The 21,939-nt window shown below is 45.1% G+C and overlaps 1 protein-coding gene across 5 annotated transcripts in view; it reads left to right on the forward strand.

Moving 5' to 3' along the window:
- nsd2 (nuclear receptor binding SET domain protein 2) overlaps positions 1-21,939 on the forward strand; it is a 69,009-nt gene that overhangs the window by 43,768 nt on the left and 3,302 nt on the right. For 4 of the 5 annotated variants that reach the window (XM_065004454.1, XM_065004455.1, XM_065004456.1 and 1 more), the window contains 6 exons: positions 9,358-9,461; positions 10,511-10,780; positions 13,204-13,320; positions 19,783-19,924; positions 20,061-20,167; positions 20,956-21,157. In XM_065004454.1, the coding sequence (XP_064860526.1) occupies positions 9,358-9,461; positions 10,511-10,780; positions 13,204-13,320; positions 19,783-19,924; positions 20,061-20,167; positions 20,956-21,157 (942 nt within the window). Of the gene's footprint in view, positions 1-9,357; positions 9,462-10,510; positions 10,781-13,203; positions 13,321-19,782; positions 19,925-20,060; positions 20,168-20,921; positions 21,158-21,939 lie in introns of those variants that run through there. The other variant, XM_065004458.1, reaches the window with a different exon arrangement.

Raw genomic sequence — 21,939 nt, forward strand, 5'->3', positions numbered from 1 at the left:
CCTCAGGCCCCTACTCCACCACTACCACATATCTACAACACACTGTGTGTCCTCAGGCCCCTACTCCACCACTACCACATATCTACAACACACTGTGTGCCCTCAGGCCCCTACTCCACCACTACACCACATATCTACAACACACTGTGTGCCCTCAGGCCCCTACTCCACCACTACCACATATCTACAACACACTGTGCCCTCAGGCCCCTACTCCACCACTACCACATATCTACAACACACTGTGCCCTCAGGCCCCTACTCCACCACTACCACATATCTACAACACACTGTGCCCTCAGGCCCCTACTCCACCACTACCACATATCTACAACACACTGTGTGCCCTCAGGCCCCTACTCCACCACTACCACATATCTACAACACACTGTGTGCCCTCAGGCCCCTACTCCACCACTACCACATATCTACAACACACTGTGTCCTCAGGCCCCCTACTCCACCACTACCACATATCTACAACACACTGTGTGCCCTCAGGCCCCTACTCCACCACTACCACATATCTACAACACACTGTGTGCCCTCAGGCCCCTACTCCACCACTACCACATATCTACAACACACTGTGTGCCCTCAGGCCCCTACTCCACCACTACCACATATCTACAACACACTGTGTGTCCTCACAACACATCTAGAACACACTGTGTGCCCTCAGGCCCCTACTCCACCACTACCACATATCTACAACACACTGTGTGCCCTCAGGCCCCTACTCCACCACTACCACATATCTACAACACACTGTGTGCCCTCAGGCCCCTACTCCACTACTACCACATATCTACAACACACTGTGTGCCCTCAGGCCCCTACTCCACCACTACCACATATCTACAACACACTGTGTGTCCTCAGGCCCCTACTCCACCACTACCACATATCTACAACACACTGTGTGTCCTCAGGCCCCTACTCCACCACTACCACATATCTACACTGTGTGCCCTCAGGCCCCACTACCACATGTCTACAACACACTGTGTCAGGCCCCTACTACCACATATCTACAACACACTTTCAGGCCCCCACCACTACCACATATCTACAACACACTGTGTGCCCTCAGGCCCCTACTCCACCACTACCACATATCTACAACACACTGTGTGCCCTCAGGCCCCTACTCAGTGTGTGTGTGTGTGTGTATAGTCCGTGTGTTATTGTGTTTATGCATGTCTGTCCCTGTTTGTTGCTTCACGGTCACTGATGTTCCATAATTATCTTTAATCTTTATTTTAATTATACTGCTGACATCAGTTACTTGATGTGAAATAGAGTCCCATGTAGTCATGGCTCTATGTGGTACTGTGGAATAGAGTTCCATGTAGTCATGGCTCTATGTAGTACTGTGGAATAGAGTTCCATGTAGTCATGGCTCTATGTAGTACTGTGGAATAGAGTTCCATGTAGTCATGGCTCTATGAGGTACTGTGGAATAGAGTTCCATGTGGTCATGGCTCTATGTGGTACTGTGGAATAGAGTTCCATGTAGTCATGGCTCTATGTGGTACTGTGGAATAGAGTTCCATGTAGTCATGGCTCTATGAGGTACTGTGGAATAGAGTTCCATGTAGTCATGGCTCTATGTAGTACTGTGGAATAGAGTTCCATGTAGTCATGGCTCTATGTAGTACTGTGGAATAGAGTTCCATGTAGTCATGGCTCTATGTAGTACTGTGGAATAGAGTTCCATGTAGTCATGGCTCTATGTAGTACTGTGGAATAGAGTTCCATATAGTCATGGCTCTATGTAGTACTGTGGAATAGAGTTCCATGTGGTCATGGCTCTATGTAGTACTGTGGAATAGAGTTCCATGTAGTCATGGCTCTATGTGGTACTGTGGAATAGAGTTCCATGTGGTCATGGCTCTATGTGGTACTGTGGAATAGAGTTCCATGTAGTCATGGCTCTATGTAGTACTGTGGAATAGAGTTCCATGTAGTACTGTGGAATAGAGTTCCATGTAGTCATGGCTCTATATAGTACTGTGGAATAGAGTTCCATGTAGTCATGGCTCTATGTAGTACTGTGGAATAGAGTCCCATGTAGTCATGGCTCTATGTAGTACTGTGGAATAGAGTTCCCATGTAGTCATGGCTCTATGTGGTACTGTGGAATAGAGTTCCATGTAGTCATGGCTCTATGTAGTACTGTGTCCCTCCCATAGTCTGTTCTGGACTTGGATACCCCAGCTCACAGCCCCCATGGGTGTCTGAGCTGTGCACCAGTAATTTAAACAGACAGCTCGGTGCATTCATCTTGTCAATACCTCTCATAAATACAAGCAGTTATGAAATCAATCTCTCCTCCACTTTGAGGCAGGATAGATTGACATGCATATTATTGACGTTAGCTCTAAAACTAGGGCCTGTAGGACCTGCCTTGCTGATAGTGTTTAAGAAGGTAGAGCAGCGCTTTATTATGGACAGACTTATCCCCATCTCAACTACTGTTGTAACAATATGTTTTGACCATGACAGTTTACAATCCAGGGTTACGCCAAGCAGTTTAGTCACCTCAACTTGCTCAATTTCCACATAATTTATTACAATATTTAGTTTAAGTTTACAGTTTAGTGAATGATTTGTCCCAAATACAATGCTTTTAGTTTTAGACATATTTAGGACTAACTTATTCCTTGCCACCTATTCTGAAACTAACTGCAGCTCTTTAAGTGTTGCTGTCATTTTTGTCGGGCTCCTGAGCGGTCTAAGGCACTGCATCTAAGGCACCCCATTATTTCTATCTCTACTTTGCACATTCTTCCACAGCAAATCTACCATTCCAGTGTTTTACTTGCTATATTGTATTTACTTTGCCACCATGGCCTTGCCTTTTAACTCCCTTCTCACCTCATTTGTTCACATTGTATATAGACTTGTTTATACTGTATTATTGACTGTATGTTTGTTTTACTCCATGTGTAACTCTGTTGTTGTATGTGTCGAACTGCTTTGCTTTATCTTGGCCAGGTCGCAATTGTAAATTAGAACTTGTTCTCAACTTGCCCACCTGGTTAAATAAAGGTGAAATAAATAAAAAATCTCAGTACAAGAGGCGTCACTACAGTCCCTGGTTCGAGTCCAGGCTGTATCACATCCGGCCGTGATTGGGAGTCCCATAGGCGGCGCACAATTGGCTCAGCGTCGTCCAGGTTTTGGCCGTGGGGGTAGGCCGTCATTGTAAATAAGAATTTGTTCTTAACTGACTTGCCTAGTTTACTAAGGGGGAGAAAGAATCAGTCGCTGTAGTAGCTGACGTGTATAATGTTGAGTCATCCGCATACATACACACTGGCTTCACTCAAAGTCAGTGGGATGTCATTAGTAAAGATTGGAAGAAGTAGGTGGCCTAGACAGCTGCCCTGGGGAATTCCTGATGCTACCTGGATTATATTGGTGAGGCTTCCATTAAATAACACCCTCTGTGTTCCGTTAGACAGGTAACTCTTCATCCACAGTACAGCAGGGGGTGTAAAGACATAACACCCTCTGTGTTCTGTTAGGCAGGTAACTCTTCATCCACAGTACAGCAGGGGGTGTAAAGGCATCACACCCTCGGTGTTCTGTTAGACAGGTAACTCTTCATCCACAGTACAGCAGGGGGTGTAAAGGCATCACACCCTCTGTGTTCTGTTAGACAGGTAACTCTTCATCCACAGTACAGCAGGGGGTGTAAAGGCATAACACCCTCTGTGTTCTGTTAGACAGGTAACTCTTCATCCACAGTACAGCAGGGGGTGTAAAGGCATAACACCCTCTGTGTTCTGTTAGACAGGTAACTCTTCATCCACAGTACAGCAGGGGGTGTAAAGGCATCACACCCTCTGTGTTCTGTTAGACAGGTAACTCTCAATCCACAGTACAGCAGGGGGTGTAAAGGCATAACACCCTCTGTGTTCTGTTAGACAGGTAACTCTCAATCCACAGTACAGCAGGGGGTGTAAAGGCATAACACCCTCTGTTCTGTTAGACAGGTAACTCTCAATCCACAGTACAGCAGGGGGTGTAAAGGCATAACACCCTCTGTGTTCTGTTAGACAGGTAACTCTTCATCCACAGTACAGCAGGGGGTGTAAAGGCATAACACCCTCTGTGTTCTGTTAGACAGGTAACTCTTCATCCACAGTACAGCAGGGGGTGTAAAGGCATCACACCCTCTGTGTTCTGTTAGACAGGTAACTCTCAATCCACAGTACAGCAGGGGGTGTAAAGGCATAACACCCTCTGTGTTCTGTTAGACAGGTAACTCTCAATCCACAGTACAGCAGGGGGTGTAAAGGCATAACACCCTCTGTTCTGTTAGACAGGAAACTCTCAATCCACAGTACAGCAGGGGGTGTAAAGGCATAACACCCTCTGTTCTGTTAGACAGGTAACTCTCAATCCACAGTACAGCAGGGGGTGTAAAGGCATCACACCCTCTGTGTTCTGTTAGACAGGTAACTCTCAATCCACAGTACAGCAGGGGGTGTAAAGGCATAACACCCTCTGTGTTCTGTTAGACAGGTAACTCTCAATCCACAGTACAGCAGGGGGTGTAAAGGCATAACACCCTCTATGTTCTGTTAGACAGGTAACTCTCAATCCACAGTACAGCAGGGGGTGTAAAGGCATAACACCCTCTGTGTTCTGTTAGACAGGTAACTCTTCATCCACAGTACAGCAGGGGGTGTAAAGGCATAACACCCTCTGTGTTCTGTTAGACAGGTAACTCTTCATCCACAGTACAGCAGGGGGTGTAAAGGCATCACACCCTCTGTGTTCTGTTAGACAGGTAACTCTTCATCCACAGTACAGCAGGGGGTGTAAAGACATAACACAAGTTTATCCAGCAGCAGACTGATCAGAGAGTCTGTTAAATGACTCACTACTGTAGTGGCTCTGGATCAGAGAGTCTGTTAAATGACTCACTACTGTAGTGGCTCTGGATCAGAGAGTCTGTTAAATGACTCACTACTGTAGTGGCTCTGGATCAGAGAGTCTGTTAAATGACTCACTACTGTAGTGGCTCTGGATCAGAGAGTGCTAAATGACTCACTACTGTAGTGGCTCTGGATCAGAGAGTCTGCTAAATGACTCACTACTGTAGTGGCTCTGGATCAGAGAGTCTGCTAAATGACTCACTACTGTAGTGGCTCTGGATCAGAGAGTCTGCTAAATGACTCACTACTGTAGTGGCTCTGGATCAGAGAGTCTGCTAAATGACTCACTACTGTAGTGGCTCTGGATCAGAGAGTCTGTTAAATGACTCACTACTGTAGTGGCTCTGGATCAGAGAGTCTGTTAAATTTACATTTACATTTAAGTCATTTAGCAGACGCTCTTATCCAGAGCGACTTACAAATTGGTGCGTTCACCTTAAGACATCCAGTGGAACAGCCACTTTACAATAGTGCATCTAAATCTTTTAAGGGGGTGAGAAGGATTACTTTATCCTATCCTAGGTATTCCTGAAAGAGGTGGGGTTTCAGGTGTCTCCGGAAGGTGGTGATTGACTCCGCTGTCCTGGCGTCGTGAGGGAGTTTGTTCCACCATTGGGGGGCCAGAGCAGCGAACAGTTTTGACTGGGCTGCACGGGAACTGTACTTCCTCAGTGGTAGGGAGGCGAGCAGGCCAGAGGTGGATGAACGCAGTGCCCTTGTTTGGGTGTAGGGCCTGATCAGAGCCTGGAGGTACTGAGGTGCCGTTCCCCTCACAGCTCCGTAGGCAAGCACCATGGTCTTGTAGCGGATGCGAGCTTCAACTGGAAGCCAGTGGAGAGAGCGGAGGAGCGGGGTGACGTGACTAAATGACTCACTACTGTAGTGGCTCTGGATCAGAGAGTCTGTTAAATGACTCACTACTGTAGTGGCTCTGGATCAGAGAGTCTGTTAAATGACTCACTACTGTAGTGGCTCTGGATCAGAGAGTCTGTTAAATGACTCACTACTGTAGTGGCTCTGGATAAGAGAGTCTGTTAAATGACAGGGCGGCCCGTCAGCAAGTCCAGGACCCAGTTGCACAGGGCGGGGTCGAGACCCAAGGTCTCAAGCTTGATGAGTTTGGAGGGAACTAGGGTGATGAATGCTGAGCTGTAGATGATGAACAGCATTCTTACATAGGTATTCCTCTTGTCCAGGTGGGTTAGGGCAGTGTGCAGTGTGGTTGAGATTGCATCGTCTGTGGACCTATTGGGGCGGTAAGCAAATTGGAGTGGGTCTAGGGTGTCAGGTAGGGTGGAGGTGATATGGTCCTTGACTAGTCTCTCAAAGCACTTCATGATGACAGAAGTGAGTGCTAAAAAGCGATAGCCATTTAGTTCAGTTACCTTTGCCTTCTTGAGTACAGGAACAACGGTGGCCATCTTGAAGCATGTGGGGACAGCAGACTGGGATAGGGAGAGGTTTAATGTGCCTGTAAGCACACCAGCCAGCTGGTCTGCGCATGCTCTGAGTGCATGCTCAAAACATTGGCCAATCAGTTGTGAAGCCAGACTTATTGGCCATTCCTTTTAGATCATCTCTCTCAACCATAAAATGTTTCAATTCCTCAATGTTTTTAGTCATTTTCTTAAACGGGTGAAAGCTTATTAGTAACTGGAATAGTGTAGTGTCTGTTGGCACCTCATTACACACCACAGACAAACAAATATTTTTTACGTCAACAACATAGGAATCACTACAAAACATATACACTATATTAGTCCCAGCCTTTGGTTTTCATAGATATTGCCACTATATTGTGATTATTACATCCGATGGATTTGGATACTGGTTTAAAGCACATTTCTGTAGGACTCGTAAAGATTAGGTTGATTATTTTATTCCTGTGCTGTTTGTAACTACCCTGGTAGGTTGACTGATAACCTGTACGCAGGCACTGGTAACAGTTTGAAGCTTTTTCTTGAGTGTGTAGCTTGATTGGAAAAAAAAGAAGAAACAAAAGTCACCCAGAAAATATACCTCAAAGCATTTCACTCACTTTATCCAGATACTGACTGGTCTATAGCAACTTCCCACCAGAATGGGCTTTAGGTGAGGCAGATGAACCTGTAGCCATATTAATACAACAGTATTTAACATTATCCAGATACTGACTGGTCTATAGCAGCTTCCCATCAGAATGGGCTTTAGGGGAGGCAGATGAACCATATTACTTCAACAGTATTTAACATGAGATCCTCTCTAATCTTTACAGTAATGTGGTTCTGAATATAAACAGCAGCACCTCCACCATTGGCATTTCTGTATTCTCTGTAGATGTTATAACCTCGTATTGCTACCACTGTTATCAAAGGTATAGTCTAGGTGAGTTTCAGAGATGGTCAGAATATGAATGTCATCTGTTACTAGCAAATTAATGATTTCATAAACCTTGTTTCTTAAGCTACATATGTTAACATGGGTTATTTTGAGCACTTCTTCTGGGATGCTTGTTTATATTGCTTTACTGGGAAGCTTATCAGAAGTAGATATGGTCATGTTGTTTATGTGTAGGGTGAGCTGCACACAGTGGACTTTTTTTTATGGCCTCAGTATTAAATCTGGTTCGTAGGCACATGATTACTGCATACAATAGCTGTAGGAACAGGGCAGTTAGAGGGACACATATAAGGTTACTTTGTCTTTCAACGCCCCTGGTATAATGTACATTAACTGAGCTGGGCTTGGGTCATTGATAAGTCATTGTCTCAATGTATAATTCTGTGAAGTAATCCAGGAACCCAATGATTTGTCCACAAAAGTTACACCCATTAAACTGCAATCGCGTAGCCAGTTGTGAAGAGAGATTCCTGCTAAAGTGTTCAATGCCACTATTCAGCGAGGGCACAGGGCCAGATATGATGGGTCTTTTATTGTCTAGCAGAGAGCCAATCAGCTCACATTTCTTGCCATGGAGCAAGAAACACTTACTTTTGGTCAAAGTTCAAAAGTAAGTGTCAATATCTGGTGTGGCCACCAGCTCCATTACGTACTGCAGTGCATCTCCTAATGGACTGCACTAGATTTGACAGTTCTTGCTGTGAGATGTCAACCCACTTTTCCACCAAGGTCCCGGACATTTCTGGGGGGAATGGCCCTAGCCCTCACCCTCCGATCCAACAGGTCCCAGATGTGCTCAATGGGATTGAGATCCGGGATCTTCACTGGCCGTGGCAGAACACTGACATTCCTGTCTTGCAGGAAATCAGACTTACTGCTCGTTCTGTGCGTGGTGGCATTGTCATGCTTGGAGGGTCATGTCAGGATGAGCCTGCAAGAAGGGTACCACATGAGGGAGGAGGATGTCTTCCCTGTTACGCACAGCGTTGTCATGCTGGAGGGTCATGTCAGGATGAGCCTGTAGGAAGGGTACCACATGAGGGAGGAGGATGTCTTCCCTGTAACGCACAGCGTTGAGATTGCCTGCAATGACAACAAGCTCAGTCCTATGATGCTGTGACACACCGACCACGACGGACCCTCCACCTGCAAATCGCTCCAGAGTACAGGCCTCGGTGCAACGCTCATTCCTTCGACGATAAACGCGAATCCGACCATCACCCCTTGTGAGACAAAACGGCGACTCGTTAGTGAAGAGCACTTTTTGCCAGTCTTGTCTGGTCCAGCGATGGTGGGTTTGTGCCCATAGGCGACGTTGTTGCCGGTGATGTCTGGTGACGATCTACCTTACAACAGGCCTACAAGCCCTCAGTCCAGCCTCTCTCAGCCTTTTGCAGACAGTCTGAGCACTGATGGAGGGATTGTGCGTTCCTGGTGTAATTTGGGCAGTTGTTGCCATCCTGTACCTGTCCCGCAAGTGTGATGTACCGATCCTGTGCTGGTGTTACATGTGGTCTCCCACTGTGGGGACAATCAGCTGTCCGTCCTGTCTTCCTGTAGCGCTGTCTTAGGCGTCTCACAGTACGGACGTTGCAATTTATTGCCGTGGCCACATCTGCAGTCCTCAGGCCTCCTTGCCGAAGGCACGTTCACGCAGATAAGGGTCTCTGGGCATCTTTCTTTTGGTGTTTTTCAGAGTCAGTAGTAGAAAGGCCTCTTTAGTGTCCTAAGTTTTCATAACTGTGACCTTAATTGCCTACCGTCTGTAAGCTGTTAGTGTCTTAACGACCGTTCCACAGGTGCATGTTCATTAAATGTTTATGGTTCATTGAACAAGCTTTGGAAACAGTGTTTAAACCCTTTACAATGAAGATCTATGAAGTTATGATTTTTACTAAATATCTTTGAAAGACAGGGTCCTGAAAATGGATGTTTCTTTTTTTGCTGAGTTTATAATTACATGTTGTAAATATATTGGTTATAGTATAACTGTAAGACAGAATATAACAATATGATCTCTCTCCAGCGCTGTTGGAGGCGGAGACTCGCTTCAAGGAGATCAAGATGGAACGTGAGGCCAAGGAGGCGCAGGAGAACAACCGGAAACCACCTCCGTACAAATACATCAAGGTCTGAACTCTATAACCCTTTAACGGTACTCTTAATTCTGTCGTGAAACTGTCTAACCCAGTCCATCAAACTCAGTTCAACCCAGTCCAGTTTTGATATGTTCCCTGTATGTAATAGTTGTTCTCCCTGTGTGTTCTACAGATCAACAAGCCCTGTATGTAATAGTTGTTCTCCCTGTGTGTTCTACAGATCAACAAGCCCTGTGTGTAATAGTTGTTCTCCCTGTGTGTTCTACAGATCAACAAGCCCTGTGTGTAATAGTTGTTCTCCCTGTGTGTTCTACAGATCAACAAGCCCTGTGTGTAATAGTTGTTCTCCTGTGTGTTCTACAGATCAACAAGCCCTGTGTGTAATAGTTGTTCTCCCTGTGTGTTCTACAGATCAACAAGCCCTGTGTGTAATAGTTGTTCTCCCTGTGTGTTCTACAGATCAACAAGCCCTGTGTGTAATAGTTGTTCTCCCTGTGTGTTCTACAGATCAACAAGCCCTGTGTGTAATAGTTGTTCTCCCTGTGTGTTCTACAGATCAACAAGCCCTGTGTGTAATAGTTGTTCTCCCTGTGTGTTCTACAGATCAACAAGCCCTGTGTGTAATAGTTGTTCTCCTGTGTGTTCTACAGATCAACAAGCCCTGTGTGTAATAGTTGTTCTCCCTGTGTGTTCTACAGATCAACAAGCCCTGTGTGTAATAGTTGTTCTCCCTGTGTGTTCTACAGATCAACAAGCCCTGTGTGTAATAGTTGTTCTCCCTGTGTGTTCTACAGATCAACAAGCCCTGTGTGTAATAGTTGTTCTCCTGTGTGTTCTACAGATCAACAAGCCCTGTGTGTAATAGTTGTTCTCCCTGTGTGTTCTACAGATCAACAAGCCCTGTGTGTAATAGTTGTTCTCCTGTGTGTTCTACAGATCAACAAGCCCTGTGTGTAATAGTTGTTCTCCCTGTGTGTTCTACAGATCAACAAGCCCTGTGTGTAATAGTTGTTCTCCCTGTGTGTTCTACAGATCAACAAGCCCTGTGTGTAATAGTTGTTCTCCCTGTGTGTTCTACAGATCAACAAGCCTTGTGGCCGTGTGCAGGTCTACACAGCCGACGTGTCGGAGATTCCCAAGTGTAACTGTAAGCCCACGGACGAGAAGCCGTGTGGGTTTGAGTCAGAATGCCTGAACAGGATGTTGATGTACGAGTGCCACCCTCAGGTCTGTCCCAATGCAGAGCGATGCTGCAACCAGGACTTCACTAAGAGACACTACCCAGAGACTAAGATCATCAAGACTGCTGGCAAGGGCTGGGGCCTGGTGGCACTACGGGATATTAAGAAGGTATATTTATTATATATACCGTGCATTCGGAAAGTATTCAGACCCCTCGACTCTACATTTTGTTACTTTTACAGCCTTATTCTAAAATTGATTAATTTGTTTTTTCCCTCATCAATCTACACACGATACCACATAATGACATCACGATACCCCATAATGACATCACGATACCCCATAATGACATCACGATACCCCATAATGACATCACAATACCCCATAATGACAAAGCAAAATAGCCACTACTTTGTTGAATAACACTACTTTGTTGAAGCACCTTTGGCAGCGATTACAGCCTCAAGTCTTCTTGGGTATGCTACAAGCTTGGCACACCTGTATTTGGGGAGTTTCCTCTCAAGCTCTGTCAGGTTAGATGGGGAGCGTCGCTGCACAGCTATTTTCAGGTCTCTCCAGAGATGTTCGAGTCCATGCTCTGGCTGGGCCACTCGAGGACATTCAGAGATTTGTCCTGAAGCCACTCCTGCGTTGTCTTGGCTGTGTGCTTAGGGTCATTGTCCTGTTGGAAGGTGAACCTTCGCACCAGTCTGAGGTCCTGACCGCTCTGGAGCAGGTTTCCATCAAGGATCTCTGTACTTTGCTCAGTTCATCTTTCCCTTGATCCTGACCCTTGATCCTGACTAGTCTCCCAGTCCCTGCCACTGAAAAACATCCCCACAGCATAATGCTGCCACCACCATTCTTCACCATAGGGATGGTGCCAAGTTTCCTCCAGAGGTGACGCTTGGCATTCAGGCCAAAGAGTAAACTCTTGGTTTCATCAGACCAGAGAATCTTGTTTCTCATGGTCTATGTTGTTTAGGTGCCTTTTTGGCAAACTCCAAGTGGGCTGTCGTGCCTTTAACTGAGGAGTTGCTTCCGTCTGGCCACTCTACCATAAAAGCCTGATTTGGTGAAGTGCTGCAGAGATGGTTCTGGAAGGTTCTCCCATCCACAGAGGAGCTCGGGTGTCAGTGACCATCGGGTTCTTGGTCACCTCCCTGTCCAAGGCCTTTCTCCCCTGATTGCTCAGTTTGGCCGGGCGGCCAGCTCTAGGAAGAGTCTTGGTGGTTCCAAACTTCTTCCATTTAAGAATGATGGAGGCCACTGAGTTCTTGGGGACCTTCAACGCTGCAGAAATGTATTGGTACCCTTCCCCAGATCTGTGCCTCGACACAATCCTGTCTCGGAGCTCAACGGACAATTCCTTCGACCTCATGTCTTGGTATTTGCTCTGACACACACTGTCAACTGTGGGACCTTATATAGACAGGTGTGTTCCTTTCCAAATCAAGTGCAATCGATTGAATTTACCACAGGTGGACTCCAATCAAGTTGTCGAAACATCTCAAGGATGATCAATGGAAACAGGATGCAGCTGAGCTCTATTTCAACTCTCATAGCAAAAGATCTGAATACTAATAACGTATTTATGTTTAAAAATACAGTGGGGCAAAAAAGTATTTAGTCAGCCACCAATTGTGCAAGTTCTCCCACTTAAAAAAAATGAGAGGCCTGTAATTTTCATCATAGGTTCACTTCAACAAAATGAGAAAAGAAAATCCAGAAAATCCCATTGTAGGGGGAAAATATTTACTAAAAACTAAAGTAATAAAATAACAATGGCTACATACAGGGGTTACTGGTACGAGGACATTTTTTGACCTTCCTCTGACACAGCCTGGTATAGAGGTCCTGGATGTCAGGAAGCTTGGTGTGTACTGGGCCGTACACTACTCTGTAGCACCTTACGGTCAGATGCTGAGGAGGTGATGCAACCAGTCAGGATGCCCTCAGGTTCAGCTTTAGAACTTTTTAAGGATCTGGGGACCCATTCCAAATATTTTCAGTCTCCTGAAGGGGAAAAGGTGTTGTCTTTAATAATGGGAATTGATGGGAAATGATGTAAAATATATCACTAGCCACTTTAAACAATGCAACCTAATATAATGTTTACATACCCTACATTATTCATCTCATATGTATATGCATATACTGTACTCTAGATCATCGACTGCATCTTTATGTAATACATGTATCACTAGCCACTTTAACTATGCCACTTTGTTTACATACTCATCTCATATGTATATACTGTACTCGATACCATCTACTGTATGCTGCTCTGTACCATCACTCATTCATATATCTTTATGTACATATTCTTTATCCCCTTACACTGTGTATAAGACAGTAGTTTTGGAATTGTTAGCTAGATTACTTGTTGGTTATCACTGCATTGTCGGAACTAGAAGCACAAGCATTTCGCTACACTCGCATTAACATCTGCTAACCATGTGTATGTGACAAATAAAATTTGATTTTGATTTGGTTGGACCATGATAGTTCGTTGGTGAGCAACAAGGAAATCTGTAATCTGATTTGGTGAAGGTATATCTGTGATCTGATTGGTGAATACTTCTCCGCAGGGTGAGTTTGTGAATGAGTACATCGGAGAGCTGATCGATGAAGAGGAATGTCGCTCCAGGATCAAGTACTACCAGGAGAATGACATCACTCACTTCTACATGCTCACCATCGACAAGGTACCCTCCCTGGTGTAGTACACTACCCTCCCTGGTGTAGTACACTACCCTCCCTGGTGTAGTACACTACCCTCCCTGGTGTAGTACACTACCCTCCCTGGTGTAGTACACTACCCTCCCTGGTGTAGTACACTATCCTCCCTGGTGTAGTACACTATCCTCCCTGGTGTAGTACACTATCCTCCCTGGTGTAGTACACTACCCTCCCTGGTGTAGTACACTACCCTCCCTGGTGTAGTACACTCCTCCCTGGTGTAGTACACTATCCTCCCTGGTGTAGTACACTACCCTCCCTGGTGTAGTACACAACCCTCCCTGGTGTAGTACACTCCTCCCTGGTGTAGTACACTACCCTCCCTGGTGTAGTACACTACCCTCCCTGGTGTAGTACACTACCCTCCCTGGTGTAGTACACTACCCTCCCTGGTGTAGTACACTCCTCCCTGGTGTAGTACACTCCTCCCTGGTGTAGTACACTACCCTCCCTGGTGTAGTACACTACCCTCCCTGGTGTAGTACACTATCCTCCCTGGTGTAGTACACTATCCTCCCTGGTGTAGTACACTACTCCCTGGTGTAGTACACTACCCTCCCTGGTGTAGTACACTACCCTCCCTGGTGTAGTACACTACCCTCCCTGGTGTAGTACACTATCCTCCCTGGTGTAGTACACTACCCTCCCTGGTGTAGTACACTACCCTCCCTGGTGTAGTACACTATCCTCCCTGGTGTAGTACACTATCCTCCCTGGTGTAGTACACTCCTCCCTGGTGTAGTACACTACCCTCCCTGGTGTAGTACACTACCCTCCCTGGTGTAGTACACTACCCTCCCTGGTGTAGTACACTACCCTCCCTGGTGTAGTACACTACCCTCCCTGGTGTAGTACACTACCCTCCCTGGTGTAGTACACTACCCTCCCTGGTGTAGTACACTGCCCTCCCTGGTGTAGTACACTACCCTCCCTGGTGTAGTACACTACCCTCCCTGGTGTAGTACACTACCCTCCCTGGTGTAGTACACTACCCTCCCACTATCCTCCCTGGTGTAGTACACTACTACCCTCCCTGGTGTAGTACACTACCCTCCCTGGTGTAGTACACTACCCTCCCTGGTGTAGTACACTACCCTCCCTGGTGTAGTACACTACCCTCCCTGGTGTAGTACACTACCCTCCCTGGTGTAGTACACTATCCTCCCTGGTGTAGTACACTATCCTCCCTGGTGTAGTACACTATCCTCCCTGGTGTAGTACACTATCCTCCCTGGTGTAGTACACTACCCTCCCTGGTGTAGTACACTACCCTCCCTGGTGTAGTACACTATCCTCCCTGGTGTAGTACACTATCCTCCCTGGTGTAGTACACTATCCTCCCTGGTGTAGTACACTATCCTCCCTGGTGTAGTACACTATCCTCCCTGGTGTAGTACACTACCCTCCCTGGTGTAGTACACTACCCTCCCTGGTGTAGTACACTACCCTCCCTGGTGTAGTACACTACCCTCCCTGGTGTAGTACACTATCCTCCCTGGTGTAGTACACTACCCTCCCTGGTGTAGTACACTACCCTCCCTGGTGTAGTACACTATCCTCCCTGGTGTAGTACACTACCCTCCCTGGTGTAGTACACTACCCTCCCTGGTGTAGTACACTACCCTCCCTGGTGTAGTACACTACCCTCCCTGGTGTAGTACACTACCCTCCCTGGTGTAGTACACTACCCTCCCTGGTGTAGTACACTACCCTCCCTGGTGTAGTACACTACCCTCCCTGGTGTAGTACACTATCCTCCCTGGTGTAGTACACTCCTCCCTGGTGTAGTACACTCCTCCCTGGTGTAGTACACTCCTCCCTGGTGTAGTACACTATCCTCCCTGGTGTAGTACACTACCCTCCCTGGTGTAGTACACTACCCTCCCTGGTGTAGTACACTACCCTCCCTGGTGTAGTACACTACCCTCCCTGGTGTAGTACACTACCCTCCCTGGTGTAGTACACTATCCTCCCTGGTGTAGTACACTATCCTCCCTGGTGTAGTACACTACCCTCCCTGGTGTAGTACACTATCCTCCCTGGTGTAGTACACTATCCTCCCTGGTGTAGTACACTATCCTCCCTGGTGTAGTACACTCCTCCCTGGTGTAGTACACTACCCTCCCTGGTGTAGTACACTACCCTCCCTGGTGTAGTACACTATCCTCCCTGGTGTAGTACACTCCTCCCTGGTGTAGTACACTACCCTCCCTGGTGTAGTACACTACCCTCCCTGGTGTAGTACACTACCCTCCCTGGTGTAGTACACTACCCTCCCTGGTGTAGTACACTACCCTCCCTGGTGTAGTACACTATCCTCCCTGGTGTAGTACACTATCCTCCCTGGTGTAGTACACTATCCTCCCTGGTGTAGTACACTACCCTCCCTGGTGTAGTACACTACCCTCCCTGGTGTAGTACACTACCCTCCCTGGTGTAGTACACTCTACCCTCCCTGGTGTAGTACACTCTACCCTCCCTGGTGTAGTACACTCTACCCTCCCTGGTGTAGTACACTACCCTCCTCCCTGGTGTAGTACACTATCCTCCCTGGTGTAGTACACTACCCTCCCTGGTGTAGTACACTATCCTCCCTGGTGTAGTACACTACCCTCCCTGGTGTAGTACACTACCCTCCCTGGTGTAGTACACTACCCTCCCTGGTGTAGTAAATGTACATTTTTGTCATTTAGCGGATGCTCTAATCCAGAGCGATTTACTGTTACTGCATTCATCTTAAAATAGCTAGGTGGGACAGCCACATATCATAGACGGCTACTTTATTCATGAAAAATATATATCAGCGTATCAGAGCTAGTAAAGGGGGAGGGGGGATTTGTGGGTGGTGCTGTGGGATTATTTAAAATTCTTATTGAAGAGGTTGGGTTTCAGATGTTTTCGGAAGATGGGCAGGGACTGCTGTCCTAGCGTCAGCGTTCCACCATTGGGTTGCCAGGACAGAGAAGAGCTGTCTGCTCCAGCATTGGAGGACCTGCCTGTCTGTGGCCGTGTCTTTGACTGCCAGAGCCAGAGGAACAGTATTGCTTTGGGGATGTTACACTCAAGATCTCTGTGACATTACAGAAAACAATACTACATACTATATAGCTATAACTAAATAAATAAATAAAGTCAATACTAGACATCTATAGCTGTAGCTCTACTTCAATACTACACATCTGTAGCTCTACTTTAATACTACCCATCTGTAGCTCTACTTCAATACTACCCATCTGTAGCTCTACTTCAATACTACACATCTGTAGCTCTACTTTAATACTACACATCTGAAGCTCTACTTTAATACTACACATCTGTAGCTCTACTGTAATACTACACATCTGTAGCTCTACTGTAATACTACACATCTGTAGCTCTACTTTAATACTACACATCTGTAGCTCTACTTTAATACTACACATCTGTAACTGTAGCTCTACTTCAATATGACACATCTGTAGCTCTACTGTAATACTACACATCTGTAGCTGTAGCTCTACTTTAATACTACACATCTGTAGCTCTACTTCAATACTACACATCTGTAGCTCTACTGTAATACTACACATCTGTAGCTGTAGCTCTACTTTAATACTACACATCTGTAACTCTACTTTAATACTACACATCTGTAGCTGTAGCTCTACTTTAATACTACACATATGTAGCTCTACTTTAATACTACACATCTGTAGCTCTACTTTAATACTACACATCTGTAGCTCTACTTTAATACTACACATCTGTAGCTTTTACACCTGCATTGTTTGCTGTTTGGGGTTTTAGGCTGGGTTTCTGTACAGCACTTTGAGATATCAGCTGATGTACGAAGGGCTATATAAATAAATTTGATTTGATTTTGATTTGATTTAGCTGTAGCTCTACCTTAATACTACACATCTGTAGCTGTAGCTCTACTTTAATACTACACATCTGTAGCTCTACTTCAATACTACACATCTGTAGCTCTACTTTAATACTACACATTTGTAACTCTACTTTAATACTACCCATCTGTGGCTCTACTTTAATACTACCCATCTGTGGCTCTACTGTAATACTACACATCTGTAGCTCTACTTTAATGCTACACATCTGTAACTCTACTTTAATACTACACATCTGTAACTCTACTTCAATACTACACATCTGTAGCTGTAGCTCTACTTCACTACTACACATCTATAGCTGTAGCTCTACTTTAATACTACACACCTGTAGCTCTACTTCAATACTACACATATGTAGCTCTACTTTAATACTACATCTGTAGCTCTACTTTAATACTACACATCTGTAGCTCTACTTTAATACTACACATCTAACTGTAGCTCTACTTCAATATGACACATCTGTAGCTCTACTTTAATACTACACATCTGTAGCTCTACTTCAATACTACACATCTGTAGCTCTACTTTAATGCTACACATCTGTAGCTCTACTTTAATACTACACATATGTAGCTCTACTTTAATACTAAACATCTGTAACTACTTCAATACTACACATCTGTAGCTCTACTTTAATACTACACATCTGTAGCTCTACTTCAATACTACACATCTGTAGCTCTACTTTAATGCTACACATCTGTAGCTCTACTTTAATACTACACATCTGTAGCTCTACTTTAATACTACACATCTAACTGTAGCTCTACTTCAATACTACACATCTGTAACTCTACTTTAATACTAAACATCTGTAACTCTACTTCAATACTACACATCTGTAGCTGTAGCTCTACTTCACTACTACACATCTATAGCTGTAGCTCTACTTCAATACTACACATATGTAGCTCTACTTTAATACTACACATCTAACTAGCTCTACTTCAATATGACACATCTGTAGCTGTAGCTCTACTTCAATACTACACATCTGTAGCTCTACTTTAATGCTACACATCTGTAGCTCTACTTTAATGCTACACATCTGTAACTACTTTAATACTACATCTGTAGCTGTAGCTCTACTTTAATACTAAACATCTGTAACTCTACTTTAATACTACACATCTGTAACTGTAGCTCTACTTCAATATGGCACATCTGTAGCTGTAGCTCTACTTTAATACTACACATCTGTAGCTCTACTTTAATACTACACATCTGTAGCTCTACTTTAATACTACACATCTGTAGCTCTACTTTAATACTACACATATGTAGCTCTACTTTAATACTAAACATCTGTAACTACTTCAATACTCCACATCTGTAGCTCTACTTTAAAACTACACATCTGTAACTCTACTTCAATACTACACATCTGTAGCTGTAGCTCTACTTCACTACTACACATCTATAGCTGTAGCTCTACTTTAATACTACACACCTGTAGCTCTACTTCAATACTACACATATGTAGCTCTACTTTAATACTACATCTGTAGCTCTACTTTAATACTACACATCTGTAGCTCTACTTTAATACTACACATCTAACTGTAGCTCTACTTCAATATGACACATCTGTAGCAGTAGCTCTACTTTAATGCTACACATCTGTAGCTCTACTTTAATGCTACACATCTGTAGCTCTACTTTAATACTACACATCTGTAACTCTACTTTAATACTAAACATCTGTAACTCTACTTCAATACTACACATCTGTAGCTGTAGCTCTACTTTAATACTACACACCTGTAGCTCTACTTCAATACTACACAACTATAGCTCTACTTCAATACTACACATATGTAGCTCTACTTTAATACTACACATCTGTAGCTGTAGCTCTACTTTAATACTACACATCTGTAGCTCTACTTTAATACTACACATCTAACTAGCTCTACTTCAATATGACACATCTGTAGCTGTAGCTCTACTTCAATACTACACATCTGTAGCTCTACTTTAATGCTACACATCTGTAGCTCTACTTTAATACTACACATCTGTAGCTGTAGCTCTACTTTAATACTACACATCTGTAACTCTACTGTAATACTACACATCTGTAGCTGTAGCTCTACTTCAATACTACACATCTGTAGCTCTACTTTAATACTACACATCTGTAACTGTAGCTCTACTTCAATATGGCACATCTGTAGCTGTAGCTCTACTTTAATACTACACATCTGTAGCTCTACTTTAATACTACACATCTGTAGCTCTACTTTAATACTACACATATGTAGCTCTACTTTAATACTAAACATCTAACTACTTCAATACTCCACATCTGTAGCTCTACTTTAAAACTACACATCTGTAGCACTACTTTAATACTACACATCTGTAGCTCTACTTCAATACTCCACATCTGTAGCTCTACTTCAATACTCCACGTCTGTAGCTCTACTTCAATACTCCACGTCTGTAGCTCTACTTCAATACTACACATCTACAGCTGTATCAATCTTCATCTGTTACTGCATACCTCTTCACCAGCCTGACCTGTGTTTCCAGGATCGGATCATAGACGCCGGCCCTAAAGGAAACTACTCCCGCTTCATGAACCACAGCTGCCAGCCCAACTGTGAGACGCAGAAATGGACGGTGAATGGAGACACCAGGGTTGGGCTCTTCGCTGTCTGTGACATCCCTGCTGGTGAGAATCAACCATCTCCTTGGTTAGGTCATTATTGTAAAATACTTTACTCAATGACCAAACGTCTAATGCTGTTTGGTTTATTGACATAACGTCAGGGTTAGTTGTGGTAATATTCTATTGTTGTGGTATACAGGGACAGAGCTCACCTTCAACTACAACCTGGATTGCCTTGGTAACGAGAAGACTGTGTGTCGCTGTGGGGCTCCCAACTGTAGTGGTTTCCTTGGAGACCGGCCAAAGGTGAGTTGGCTTCTCTTGGTACATACAGAAAAGACGAGTAGATTTTGAACATCCATACTTTATAAAAGATGGACCTCAAGAGTTCCATCTGTTCCACGGGGTCATCTAACAGACCTCTGACTGTTGTTTCCTGTCCAGACCATCGACTGTTGTTTCCTGTCCAGACCTCTGACTGTTGTTTCCTGTCCAGACCTCTGACTGACTGTTGTTTCCTGTCCAGGCCTCTGACTGACTGACTCTTGTTTCCTGTCCAGACCTCTGACTGACTGACTGTTGTTTCCTGTCCAGGCCTCTGACTGTTGTGTCCTGTCCAGACCTCTGACTGACTGACTGTTGTGTCCTGTCCAGGCCTCTGACTGACTGACTGACTGTTGTGTCCTGTCCAGACCATCGACTGTTGTTTCCTGTCCAGACCTCTGACTGACTGACTGTTGTTTCCTGTCCAGACCTCTGACTGACTGTTGTTTCCTGTCCAGGCCTCTGACTGACTGACTGTTGTGTCCTGTCCAGACCTCTGACTGACTGACTGTTGTGTCCTGTCCAGACCTCTGACTGACTGACTGTTGTGTCCTGTCCAGACCTCTGACTGTTGTTTCCTGTCCAGGCCTCTGACTGACTGTTGTGTCCTGTCCAGACCTCTGACTGACTGACTGTTGTGTCCTGTCCAGACCTCTGACTGACTGTTGTGTCCTGTCCAGACCTCTGACTGTTGTTTCCTGTCCAGGCCTCTGACTGACTGTTGTTTCCTGTCCAGGCCTCTGACTGACTGACTGTTGTGTCCTGTCCAGGCCTCCGGTTTCCAGGCCGCGGAGCCCAAGGGGAAGAAAGCCAAGAAGAAAGTGAAGAAGCGTCGGACGCGGAACGAGGGGAAGGAGTCTGAGGACGAGTGTTTCCGCTGTGGAGACGGAGGGCAGCTGGTTCTGTGTGACAAGAGGAGCTGCACCAAGGCCTTCCACCTCTCCTGCCTGGACCGAACCAAGAGACCCTTCGGTAGACCCAAACTTCTAACTCTGGATAGATGGATATTCTAATGTTATGTGTATATTATATTTCAGGGCGCCTGGACTGTGTACAGTACCAATCAAAAGTTTGGACACCTACTTATTCCAGGGTTTTTCTGTATTTTTACTATTTTCTACATTGTAGAATAAGTGTTGACATCAAAACTATGAAATAACACACGTGGAATCATGTAGTAACCAAAAAAGTGTTAAACAAATCAAAAATATATTTTATATTTGAAGTTCTTCAAAGTAGCCACCCTTTGCCTTGATGACAACTTTGCACACTCTTGGCGTTCTCTCAACCAAAACATTTCTGCAGCATTGAAGGTCCCCAAGAAGACCGTGGCCTCTTAAATGGAAGCTTGGAAACACCAAGGCCTTGGTCAGGGAGGGGACCAAGAACCCGATGGTCACTCAGACAGAGTTCCTCTTTAGAGATGGCTGTACTTTTTTTTTTCTCCCATCTCTACAGCACTCCGACAATCAGGCCTTTATGGTAGAGTGGCCAGATGGAAACCTCTCCTCAGTAAAAGGCACGTGACAGCCTGCTTGGAATTGGCCAAAAGGCACCTAAAGGAGTCTGACCATCAGAAACAAGATTCTCTGGTCTGATGAAACCAAGATTGAACTCTTTGGCCTGAATGCCAAGCGTCACGTCTGGAGGAAACCTGGCACCATCCCTACGGTGAAGCATGGTGGTGGTAGCATCATGCTGTGGGGCTGTTTTTCAGTAGCATGGACTGGGAGACTAGTCAGGATTTGAAGGAA

This window comes from Oncorhynchus nerka, linkage group LG18 (genome assembly GCF_034236695.1).
Source record: "Oncorhynchus nerka isolate Pitt River linkage group LG18, Oner_Uvic_2.0, whole genome shotgun sequence".
NCBI lineage: Eukaryota > Metazoa > Chordata > Actinopteri > Salmoniformes > Salmonidae > Oncorhynchus > Oncorhynchus nerka.